The sequence below is a fragment of the Cadophora gregata genome (assembly GCF_030347475.1).
Source record: "Cadophora gregata isolate MNR1 chromosome Unknown scaffold_12, whole genome shotgun sequence".
Lineage (NCBI taxonomy): Eukaryota > Fungi > Ascomycota > Leotiomycetes > Helotiales > Ploettnerulaceae > Cadophora > Cadophora gregata.
The window spans coordinates 1454675-1466125 of record NW_026695935.1 but is presented as its reverse complement, the minus strand read 5'-3'; the positions used below and the strand labels follow the sequence as shown (position 1 = coordinate 1466125).

The window sequence follows — 11451 nt, the reverse complement described above, 5'->3', positions numbered from 1 at the left end:
TATCATGTGACCCGTCGGAGCTCACCGAAGCGCGTCGGACGAGTTTGATCGATCGTGTGCACGTCGAAGCTCTTTCGCGCTCAACCGCGAAGAAATCCACCATTACCGTACACAAAATACAGCAGAATTACAAGGGTGGACAGTTCTCTGGTATTTAATCGGCTATTCTATTCTTATAATAGTATTGTATATGGAGAACACATTCCTACTTTTCGGGTACTGTACCTTCCTCTTTGCTCCCTTATATCTGCTAGGATAAATAAGTACCCCGCTATTAGCGTCATCTCTGGCATCTTGCCGACAGGGAGAGCAAGACCATCGGAGAGCTCCATTCAAGCTCTCCATGACATTGGCCTAGATAAGACAAACGCAGCCGGCCGTCCCACTAAGCTTTGATGAGAAGAGTAGGAAGAAGGAAATCTTCTTGTGTTTACTTATCTTTCACGATATCTCTCTTCGTCTATTTCTCTCACTGTTTCATTACTTCATTGGCGTCCTGGCTCAAACAGCCAGACATCTATGACTGAAGGGCCGTTGCCAGCCGCGATAGCTTCGATTTTGTTTGCCACATTCTACCTTCTGGTAAGCGTGTAGCGATTTTACGATATCTAGTTCTGGGACCTCTCTCTGCCATAGAAGTCGGGAGAAGCTAGGAACAAGGGAGCGCACGTCAACTCCATTAAAGACCACCTGCTCTGCAAGATGGCACCTATTGCGGTCTCTCCAGAACCTGCGGTATCGCCCTCTGCCACCCACTCTCTGTCGTCTGTAACAACTGCCTACGATGATAGCCTGCGATTCTACCTCAACGGTACCAAAGTGGTGATCGACAACATCGACCCCGAGACCACACTCCTCGAATACCTCCGTGGCATTGGCCTTACGGGAACAAAGCTGGGATGTGCTGAAGGAGGTTGTGGAGCTTGTACAGTCGTAGTCTCACAATTCAACCCTACAACGAAGAAGATCTACCATGCGAGTGTGAATGCTTGTCTGGCGCCGCTGGTCAGCGTGGATGGCAAGCATGTTATCACAATCGAGGGAATTGGGAATACCAAAAGGCCGCATCCTACACAGGAGAGAATCGCCAAAGGAAATGGAAGCCAGTGCGGATTCTGTACACCGGGCATAGTCATGAGTCTGTATGCTCTTCTGCGAAACGATTCGAGTCCCTCGGAACATGATGTCGAGGAAGCATTTGACGGAAATCTATGCAGATGTACTGGATATCGACCTATATTGGATGCGGCTCAGACATTCAGTGTGGATAAGTCTTGTGGCAAGGCAAAGGTAAATGGCGGTGGTGGATGCTGTATGGAGAATGGGAATGGTGGCGGTGGCTGCTGCAAAGATGGCTTCAAGGATGACCAGCCGATCAAGCGTTTTACACCCCCTGGATTTATCGAGTACAACCCTGACACGGAGCTCATATTTCCTCCTTCTCTTACCAAGCATGAATTCAGACCATTGGCTTTTGGCAATAAGAGAAAGAGGTGGTACCGCCCGGTCACGATTGAACAGCTTCTGGAAATCAAGAGCGTTTATCCTTCGGCCAAGATCATTGGCGGCTCGACGGAAACTCAAATAGAGATCAAGTTCAAGGGCATGCAGTACACAGCTTCTGTCTTTGTCGGTGATATTCCAGAGCTGCGGCAATATACCTTCAAGGATGGTCACCTTGAGATTGGCGGGAATGCCATTCTCACTGATTTGGAGGCGATTGCACTCAAGGCTATAGATCATTATGGCCCTGTGAAAGGTCAGGTTTTTGCCGCAATCCATAAGCAGTTGAAGTACTTTGCAGGTCGTCAGATCAGAAATGTCGGAACGCCAGCTGGTAACCTCGCTACTGCATCTCCCATCTCGGATCTGAACCCAGTGTTCGTCGCATCTAATGCCATCATTGTGGCCAAGTCATTAGACAAGGAAACTGAGATTCCAATGTCACAATTCTTCAAAGGGTATCGAATGACTGCGCTTCCACCAGATGCAATTATCGCAAGCATTCGCATTCCGGTCACAAGCGAGAAGGGAGAGTTTTTCCAGGCTTTCAAACAGGCGAAGCGGAAGGACGATGATATTGCGATCGTCAATGCTGCTCTTCGAGTCTCCCTCAGTGATAAACACGTTGTGGAAAGCGCTGATCTCGTGTATGGTGGTATGGCTCCTACGACTGTAGCTGCGAAGACTGCGGGAGCCTACCTTGTTGGTAAGTCCTTAATAGATCCAGCAACATTGGAAGGCACCATGAATGCACTGGAACAAGACTTTGATCTTCGCTTTGGAGTGCCTGGGGGTATGGCAACTTACCGGAAGTCACTTGCGCTGGGGTTCTTCTACCGCTTTTACCATGAGGTGCTCTCGAAGCTTGAGGTGCAGGAAGCGGATCCGGATCAAGAAGTTATTGCAGAGATCGAAAGATCGATTTCGATGGGGAAAGAAGACCGTGACGCAACTGTCGCCTATCAACAGAACATTCTTGGTAAAGCAAATCCTCATGTGGCAGCATTGAAACAGACAACAGGAGAAGCTCAATATACAGATGATATCCCGGTCCAAAAGAATGAGCTCTATGGCTGTCTTGTGCTGTCAACTAAAGCTCATGCCAAAGTCCTCTCGGTAGACTATTCCCCTGCGATGGATGTCCCTGGAGTTGTCCGATTCGTGGATCATACCGATATGCCATCGCCAGAAGCCAACTACTGGGGCGCCCCCGTTTGCGATGAGCCATTTTTTGCTGTCGACGAGGTTTTCACTGCTGGTCAGCCAATTGGTATTGTCTTAGCCGACAGTGCCGCGCATGCCTCGCTAGGAGCAAGAGCTGTCAAGGTCGAATATGAGGAACTTCCAGCGATATTCACGATCGAGGAGGCAATCGAGAAGGAGAGCTTCTTTGAGCATTACAGATATATCAAGAAGGGAGACACAGCAGAAGCATTCAAGAATGCAGATCATGTGTTTACTGGCGTTACTAGGATGGGTGGGCAAGAGCATTTCTATCTTGAGACTAACGCTGTTGTCGCTGTGCCGAAGCCAGAAGATGGGGAGATGGAGATTTATGCTAGTACACAGAATCCTACCGAAACGTAAGATTCTCATTCGCTCCTCATAGGTACTATTTAAGCTGACACTTGATAGGCAAACCTACGTTGCAAAAGTATGCGACGTTGCTGCCAACAAAGTCGTTTCGAAAGTCAAGCGTCTAGGTGGTGGCTTTGGCGGCAAAGAGACCAGATCAATACAGCTTACCTGTATTGTAGCACTTGCCGCCAAGAAAACTGGGCGACCTGTTCGCTGCATGTTGAACCGCGACGAAGATATGGTGACGTCTGGCCAGAGACATCCTTTCCTTGCCCATTGGAAAGTCGCAGTGAACAAGGATGGAAAGCTCCAAGCTCTAGATGCGGACGTTTTCTGCAACGGTGGTTGGACCCAAGACCTGAGTGCCGCTGTTTGCGACAGAGCATTGTCCCATATCGACGGCTGTTATCTCATCCCTAATGTTGATGTACGAGGTAGGCTAGCGAAGACCAATACCATGAGCAATACAGCTTTCCGAGGGTTTGGAGGACCGCAGGGTATCTTCATCTCGGAGTCTTATATGGAGGAGATCTCCGACCGTTTGGACATTCCTGTTGAGAGGCTTCGGGAGATAAATTTCTATAAGCCGGATGAGGAGACCCATTTTAACCAGAGTAAGTACAAAACATACTCAGATTCCCGAGCGAGTTTAAAGCAATTTTGTTTGCTAACAATTCTCAGGTCTTAAGGATTGGCATGTCCCAATCATGTACCAGCAAGTAAAGGAGGAATCGAACTACGCGGAGCGTCGAGAAGCCATAACCAAGTTCAACGCTGAGCATAAGTGGAAGAAGCGAGGTCTTTCTCTCATCCCAACGAAATTTGGTATATCCTTTACAGCGCTCTTCCTCAACCAGGCCGGTGCTTTGGTTCACATTTATCACGATGGCTCTGTTCTGGTCGCTCATGGTGGAACAGAAATGGGACAAGGTCTCCATACAAAGATGACAATGATTGCGGCCGAAGCACTGGGAGTGCCATTGCAAGATGTGTTCATCTCGGAAACTGCTACTAACACAGTGGCAAACACTTCGTCAACTGCTGCATCTGCATCGTCAGATTTGAATGGCTACGCAATTTTTAATGCTTGTGCCCAGCTCAATGAAAGACTTGCACCTTTCCGAGAAAAATTTGGAAAGGATGCTCCGATGAGCAAACTTGCAAGTGCGGCGTACTTCGAGCGAGTGAATCTCTCGGCAAATGGATTCTACAAAACACCAGATATTGGATATACTTGGGGACCCAACACAGGGATGATGTTTTACTACTTTACCCAAGGCGTCTCTGCCGCCGAAGTCGAGGTCGACACTCTGACTGGTGACTGGACATGTCGACGAGCAGACGTCAAAATGGACATCGGACGCTCGATCAACCCTTCCATCGACTACGGTCAAATCGAAGGAGCCTTCGTACAAGGCATGGGTCTCTTTACCACCGAAGAATCTCTCTGGTTTCGAGGCGGCCCTATGAAAGGCCAGCTCGCTACTCGTGGCCCCGGCGCCTACAAGATCCCCGGGTTCCGCGACATCCCGCAAGAATTCAACGTCTCGCTTCTCAAGGACGTGACATGGGAGAATCTCCGCACCGTGCAGCGCAGTAGAGGTGTCGGCGAGCCACCACTGTTCATGGGTAGCTCTGTCTTCTTCGCTATTCGCGATGCGCTAAAGGCTGCTAGGAGCCAGTATGGTGTCAAGGCCGAAGTGGGGGAGGATACGAAAGGGGATGGTTTACTGGTTTTGGAGAGTCCGGCGACGCCAGAAAGGATTAGGACCAGTTGTGTGGATCCGATTATCAAGAGGGCATTGGTTACGCCGAGGGAGGGGGAGAAGAGCTTCTTTATTGCGATTTGAGTTGGCGTACTTGGATTGGTACTATTTGTAGGGGATGTCAGGGAAGATGGGTACGAGAAACAGCCCCATGTTTTTTGGTTGGATTTTGTGCTTTCATCTGTGAATAGGTCATTTGAAAATACCATGATGTTTGGATTTTTGCTAGTCCACGTTTTTGGAAGTTTAAAATATCATAGTGATCGGAGATACTATCATCACCAAGGCGGATGACCTGAGAAGTTGATGAACAATGGTCATACGCAAAGGAGTTGCAGAATAGTCCTCTTTGTTTTGAATTGTCTCGGCTATGCAAGCGGTAGCGAGGAAATCCTCTACGCCATTTAATCCACTTCTCAAAGCAAGCTGCCTGTCTACAGCTGCCCACCACGTACTAGACGTCGTTCACATTCAAGTACATTGGTTCTGAAGGGGCTTACCTAGATTGGAACCATACAAGACATGCTCATATGATTCACCGCAAGACTGCTCTTATCTACTGGAATTGCAACGGAGCATGTGAGCAACCGTGGAAATACGAACCATGAGAGAAGTTCTAGTGAGTCCATTGGGTAGAGCAAATTTGCCGAGTAGCTTTTGAATTATTGTAAAAACCTGCGTGAGATAATCAAACGGATATCATAGTCAACCATCGCCAAATACGCCACAACTATGCCTGTCAATGAGCCTCCCTAGAGTCCTGCTTTCCTCTTTCCATTCCATCAAACCTTCCCATTGTCCAAACATTGAAGCCCATTAGGCTCCCTCCAAATACCAGCCTAGTCTCAAACAGCCATCTTATCCAGAATCTTCAGCACTCCACTTCCACTTCCACTCCCACTCCCATTCCCATTCTTCTCCCCCGCACTTCCCCCCACAAGCTCACCCTCCCCATCCAACCCCTTTACCAAAACCCTCGCCCTCTCCGTCAACGTCCCCAGCACCTTCCTACAATACTCAAAGCTGCCCGTGCCCTCCATGTACGATACGGCATAGCGCTTGACCTGCTCGTCGTCCGTCTTCTGCTTCAGGATGTTGAGCAGCACCATGTTCTCCGGCTTGGCGCGGATGCTGTGGATGATGGGGAAGGAGAATTTGCCCTCGGTGAGATCCTCGCAGAGGCCCTTGTTTTGGGAGTATTCGGGCGACGAGAGGTTCTGGTAGTCGTCGCGGATTTGGAAGATTATGCCGATGAGGTTGACGAGGGGGACGCAGTCTCTGTATAGGGGTGGTTGTTAGCTTGCATTGCTTTGGGGGAGAAAGATGGTTTGGGGTGGGTTTATTGACGTACTTGGAGCTTTTACTCTCTGCTTGCATGAGCTTTACTGCTAGTCTGAACAAGCCACCTGTCTTATTCCCCACCATCTCGAGATAATCATCCTCGCTGGGACAAGTCAATGTGTCCCTCCAGAACAGATCCATTCCCTGCCCTCTGTGTAGATTCAGTAGTTCCTCCGTATAGATCGTAATCGCCTTTGGGTTCTTCAGCTTCTGCAGCTCCTGCAGAGCAACGAAGTACACATAGTTGGCCGAGTTGATCGTCTGTGCCGTTCCAAAGATACTGTGGGCCACAGGAAGTCCTCTACGCAGTAGTGAAGAGTCCTCGACGTCGTCGACGAGCAATGAAGCTGTGTGTAGCATTCCTACGACTTTTGTGATGACTTCCAAGCTCTCGGGTGGAACCTGCAACCACTCGTTGAAAGCTGCGATCGCCTGAGCTCTGATGTCCTTCCCTGGGTGTGCAAATAGATATTCATATGGTCCCAGCAGCACCGACTCCTTCTCATCTGACCAACTTCCTTTCCCATGGAATGCCATGTCGTTCTTGTGGTATTTCGAGGGGTCAGGTGGGCCGGCGGGTTGAATGGTAGGGTTGATGGGGGTGGTATTCAAATCGCGCTTCCTCTGGCTGATCCAGTCGCCCTCGGGGACAGGTCGAAGTACTGGTTTCGAAGCTACGTGATTGATGCCATTCTGGCCTGTGGAAGAGGTTCGAGGTGGGATGGCGTTGGGCGATCGCAGGTTCTCGGAGACCATGGGCATGGTTGAAGACGTGCCTCGCGCTGAGCGGTTGCTGTGGAACATGGTCGGTTCCCCGTCTTGCTTCTGCTGAAGCCTGAAGGAAGGTTCCAAGTTGTGGGGTCTGTGGATTTGGTGTTTCGATTGGAGGGCAGGCTGCTGCAGGGCTCCGCTTGAGGGCGGGCAGGGCGCAAGGCTGAGCGTTGGATGATGAAGCTCCGGATCAATAATAGGCTTCCTTGATGCGAGATGGATGTGCGAGCACTGGTAGGGTCGACGTGTTCATGTGAATATGCGGAGGAAGAAGAGGGTAGTAATAGGCATGTGCTTGGGGACACAAGTACAGGTACGAGGGTGAAATGGTGGTGTACCCAAGAGCAGAGCTACAGTATGGGACGATTGATACTCAATATGTCAGAGATGGGCTGGGACGCTCAACGTCACTGGTCAACTCGTCTCGTCTTTCTATTGAGGAGAAGCCAGTCCAGCGCCTCCTGATGTTCGTCGGTCGTGTCGTGTTCACATGCTAGGCTGCGAGCCTATTGAAAACTCCCCATACAGCTGATACCGATATAGGATAGCCGTATCGTCCGCCCAATGAACGCCATTCTCTGCTCGCTGAAGGCGCCGATGTACCTGTAAACAGACAAAATAGGAATCTCTCAGCTGGGCAATAACGCAATACTACGCACCGCACCGCACCGCATTGCACCGCACTGTACGAGTACTCTTCATGGGTTTCATATAAGTAGTAACTCCTTCTCCGCAGTCCAAGCATCAGGGCAGAGCAGTTTTGCGGTGTGTGCAGATTCGAGACGTCATGGCATGCACGCGAATCAAATCCGAGCTCGAAGGGTGGATACGATGCAAGCGACGCTAAGATAAGGCTGGGCTGCAACCAGATAAGGAATGCAGCATGGGCATGGGCATGGCTCACCGTTGCCCTTCGCAACCACCTGGACAACTCATCGCAGCAGGCATGCATGCGACTGGAAATATCCAGACACCCTGAGCCCAAAGCTTTGGCTTTCCTCTCCCAAACAAAAACAACAAACACACACACTCCTTCTCTTCTCATTTTCTGTATTAACAATCTTCGGCACCGGCGTTTTCCTTCTCGAGCAATAGTATTCCATTGCGAAATCCAGCGATTTCCACATCCTCCCAAAACATCAACAAACCCACATCCACATCCAGATCCACAGCCCGCAACCGAAAATCAATATGGAGGCCCTACTCTCTATGTCTTTTGACAACCTCTCCTCCTACGACCAGGCCAAGATCCGAAAGGGACTCCGACAAGTCGAGGGTCTCCTCGCGCAGATCTGCCTCTCGTCCAGCAACAGCTCGCCCCAATCCGCAGCCGAGAAGCGTCGCTCAGTAATTGATCCTGGCAAGGAACCGCCGCCGCGCAAAGCTCTGAGCGAGCTGGGGAATGATCCGGCCTTTAGGGAGTTCTTCAAGTTGCAAGATGGGTTTGAGTGGAATGTTGCGATGCGCCTGGTCAATTGTCTGGATAGGTTGTTGGGGAAGTCGCATGATGGCCAGAATGATCTGTTGATCATCCAGACGTTGGATCTGATCCAGGGGACTTTGTTACTGCATCCACCATCCAGGACTCTGTTCTCGCGAGAGCTGTATATGAATGTTCGTGTTCTTCACTAAGAATCCATATGGAATCTATGCTAATTTTGTTGCTCGATAGCATCTCCTTGACCTCCTCGAACCAATCAATTGTCCAGCTATCCAATCCGCAACAGTCATTACTCTCGCATGCGCCCTCATTGAGACCCCCCAGAACGCGCGCACATTTGAGAACCTCGACGGACTCCTGACCATCACATCTATCTTCAAGTCCCGCGAAACAGGCAGAGAGGTCAAGCTCAAGCTCGTCGAATTCCTCTACTTCTACCTCATGCCCGAAACACCTTCCATTCCATCCGCGAATAGTACCGTCTCGGTCCCAGCGATGCTGCAACGCAGCCCTAGCAAATTGGCAGGTGCATTCAATAGTCGAGAGAGTAGGAAGAGGGCCGATAGCGAGAGTGGCATAACCAGAACGACGGAGGAGAAGCAGGCGCTGTTGGGCAACTATCTGAGTAGCGTAGACGACTTGGTCGCAGATCTGAGAGAGAGCACACCATTCGGCGGAGCACTGTCATAGTATTTCCTTGGTTTCTTGGCATACATGGCGTTTTGGGAGGACTTTGTGGGGCGTTGGTTGCATCTGCATCTGCGTGCATGGTACTGGAAAAGATATATGTTCGAGTAATTGGTAGTGGTGTTTTGGTTTGGAGTCGGCTCTTCATAACACATCCAGTAATCCGCATTGGAGCGACAGTTATTAGATAAGAAAATCTGACAAAACTTTCTCAAGGCAGTTCGACAGGATATGTTGTTGATCCTGCAGTTTTGCTGTATTCGAACAATCCAGGCGAAGTAACGTTAGAGTGATCCCTCGAATCGATCTCAACTGGTGTAGTGATATCCCCCGGACTCTGAGGATTAGCAGGAACACCTCTCGAGCCAGCTGGGCTTCTCGACGCAGGAGAAATTGGACTGTCAGTGAATGGACCAGGAGCTGCAACAGGCCCGAAATAATCCGAGGCCTGTCTTCCTGGCCCCGGCCTCGTTATGCCCGTTTCAGAGCCTTGGGACATCTCAGGTCCAGATGCCGTAACCACAGATTGATTGCTCCTAGAACTTTTCCTGTGAGCTAGACAGAACCACAGGAAAATGCCCACAGCCACGCAAGCTCCCACCGCTACTCCAGCACCTATCCCGGCTTTTGCTCCAGTCGAGAGACCAGAGGACGGTTTCGGTACCGCCGTGGCTAGGATACCGTTTGCGCCAGTTCTTGTCGCCATTCCAGTTGGAGCAGCGCAGTAGTTCGTGTTATCTACTACCGTACAAGCAAGGCCTATATTGCAGCATCCTCCGCCGATGGAACTCGGGCACGCAAGCTGGCTGGTCGTACATCCGCTTGGAATCTGCGAGACGACGGCTACAGTCGTGGGCGTAGCCGTTGAGATGCATTTATTCCCAGATGCGCAGACAGATCCATAGCCACAGCATCCTCCGCCGAGAGAAGCATCACATTTGAATTGGCTTGTGGTAGGACAGCTTCGTGGACAGCATGCTGCTGTTACTGTTGCGGTGCCGCTACTTGTGACTGTCGAGGGACAGATGTAGTGGGCCGAATCGCAGGCTGTGATGCCACAGTTCGATCCTATTGCGCAGCATTGGACGTTGAAGCTCGTGTCTATCATGCAATAGTTGTCGTTCTCGCAACAGCTTGATGCATTACCGACATCAAGACCTACGCTCCTGTTAGTAGAAGCTTGGTAAATGTAAGTAGAATTGATCGCACATGAATGTTCTTTTGAACTGTCCACACAGACTCCACTTTGTCTCTCTATCAATCCACCTAGGTAGTACCGTGGACTGAGGCCGGCTGGTAATTCCATTCCGGCATATTGGGCTGAGATGCTGCAGTACAGCGCAAAAGTAACGACGATTACAAGGCGCATGGGAGCCATTGTACCATATATATTTCTCGGAATGCTTACGAACTATCGTAAAGTCTATATATCAGGAACTGCGTACAAAGAGACCCGTCATTGTGTGAAACCGTACTTTGGGAGATGAAAGAACAGAAAAAATAAGTAAGGGAGTGCCGCTCAGGACATGTAGAGAAGCTGAGTGTATCAAGCACACCCACTCACATCACATGCACTCCAGACAAGCCCGTACATGCAGTACAAGCACCATACAAGGGCTGCAATTCGGTTCGCAGGATCGTTCTCCAGAGCGCACTCTCCACGTCTGTAAGCTGAGCTGCATGCAAGCCACACTTGGAGAAACCACGCCATTGGTTCGAACATGCCGTGTCACACATTTCCTCTCATCCCGATGGTCTGCGGAGGTCTGGCCCGAAGCTTTAGAGAGGCTGAAGCCTCTCAATGGAGGGATCTGCTCTCCCTGGCTACTCGGGAGATCCTCGATGTGGTCGTATTGTCATCCTGGTGCTTGCTCTAGTCTGCATATATGTTGCTCGGTCCGGGCACGAATCTGGTGACTGAAGCTTCATGATGAACGCAAGGATGTGATCCCATGGTCATATCTCCAGATTTGTTACAGAGTTGTATTCGGAATGATAACTTATTGATGTCATGGTGTCAGAATCTGTTGAATGTGGGTTGGAGGTGATGGACCTGTTTGGTGCAGAACCTGAGACGGCGATGCTGACTCAGCAACTGCTTCTATGTCATGTTGTGTCAACAGTTGTCAATTCTTTCATACAGTTGGATACCTTCATTGCTTTTTTCTGTTCAAAGTTTAATCTTATGAGACTGGCTGCGCTGCATAGGCAAGTTTGAAATATTCTTGGATTCTATGGTGTTATAGAAGTTTCGAAATAAACAACTAAGCCACCTACTGCTCCGATGCGGATTGTGGCTCATCAGTTGGGAAGTAATGATATTTGCCTCTCCATCCTCATATCTAGACCCAAAATGGACAACCG

The 11451-nt window shown here is 49.9% G+C and overlaps 4 protein-coding genes across 4 annotated transcripts; 2 read left to right on the top strand and 2 right to left on the bottom strand.

Moving 5' to 3' along the window:
- Positions 1-702: 702 nt before the first annotated feature.
- ONS95_003267 (uncharacterized protein) lies at positions 703-4931 on the top strand (the record flags this gene model as incomplete). The annotated part of the gene is made up of 3 exons (XM_058496568.1): positions 703-3086; positions 3139-3695; positions 3763-4931. The coding sequence occupies 3 exons, from the start codon at positions 703-705 to the stop codon at positions 4929-4931; spliced, it is 4110 nt and encodes a 1369-aa protein (XP_058353820.1).
- A 761-nt stretch (positions 4932-5692) lies between these two features.
- BTS1 (geranylgeranyl pyrophosphate synthetase) lies at positions 5693-6992 on the bottom strand (the record flags this gene model as incomplete). Its single annotated transcript, XM_058496567.1, has 2 exons — positions 5693-6125; positions 6199-6992. The coding sequence occupies 2 exons, from the start codon at positions 6990-6992 to the stop codon at positions 5693-5695; spliced, it is 1227 nt and encodes a 408-aa protein (XP_058353819.1).
- A 1158-nt stretch (positions 6993-8150) lies between these two features.
- On the top strand, positions 8151-9090 carry ONS95_003265 (uncharacterized protein; the record flags this gene model as incomplete). The annotated part of the gene is made up of 2 exons (XM_058496566.1): positions 8151-8573; positions 8632-9090. 2 exons carry the CDS (start codon positions 8151-8153, stop codon positions 9088-9090), a joined length of 882 nt encoding a protein of 293 aa, XP_058353818.1.
- A 208-nt stretch (positions 9091-9298) lies between these two features.
- Positions 9299-10465, bottom strand: ONS95_003264 (uncharacterized protein; the record flags this gene model as incomplete). The annotated part of the gene is made up of 2 exons (XM_058496565.1): positions 9299-10245; positions 10297-10465. 2 exons carry the CDS (start codon positions 10463-10465, stop codon positions 9299-9301), a joined length of 1116 nt encoding a protein of 371 aa, XP_058353817.1.
- Between the last annotated feature and the right edge of the window lie 986 nt (positions 10466-11451).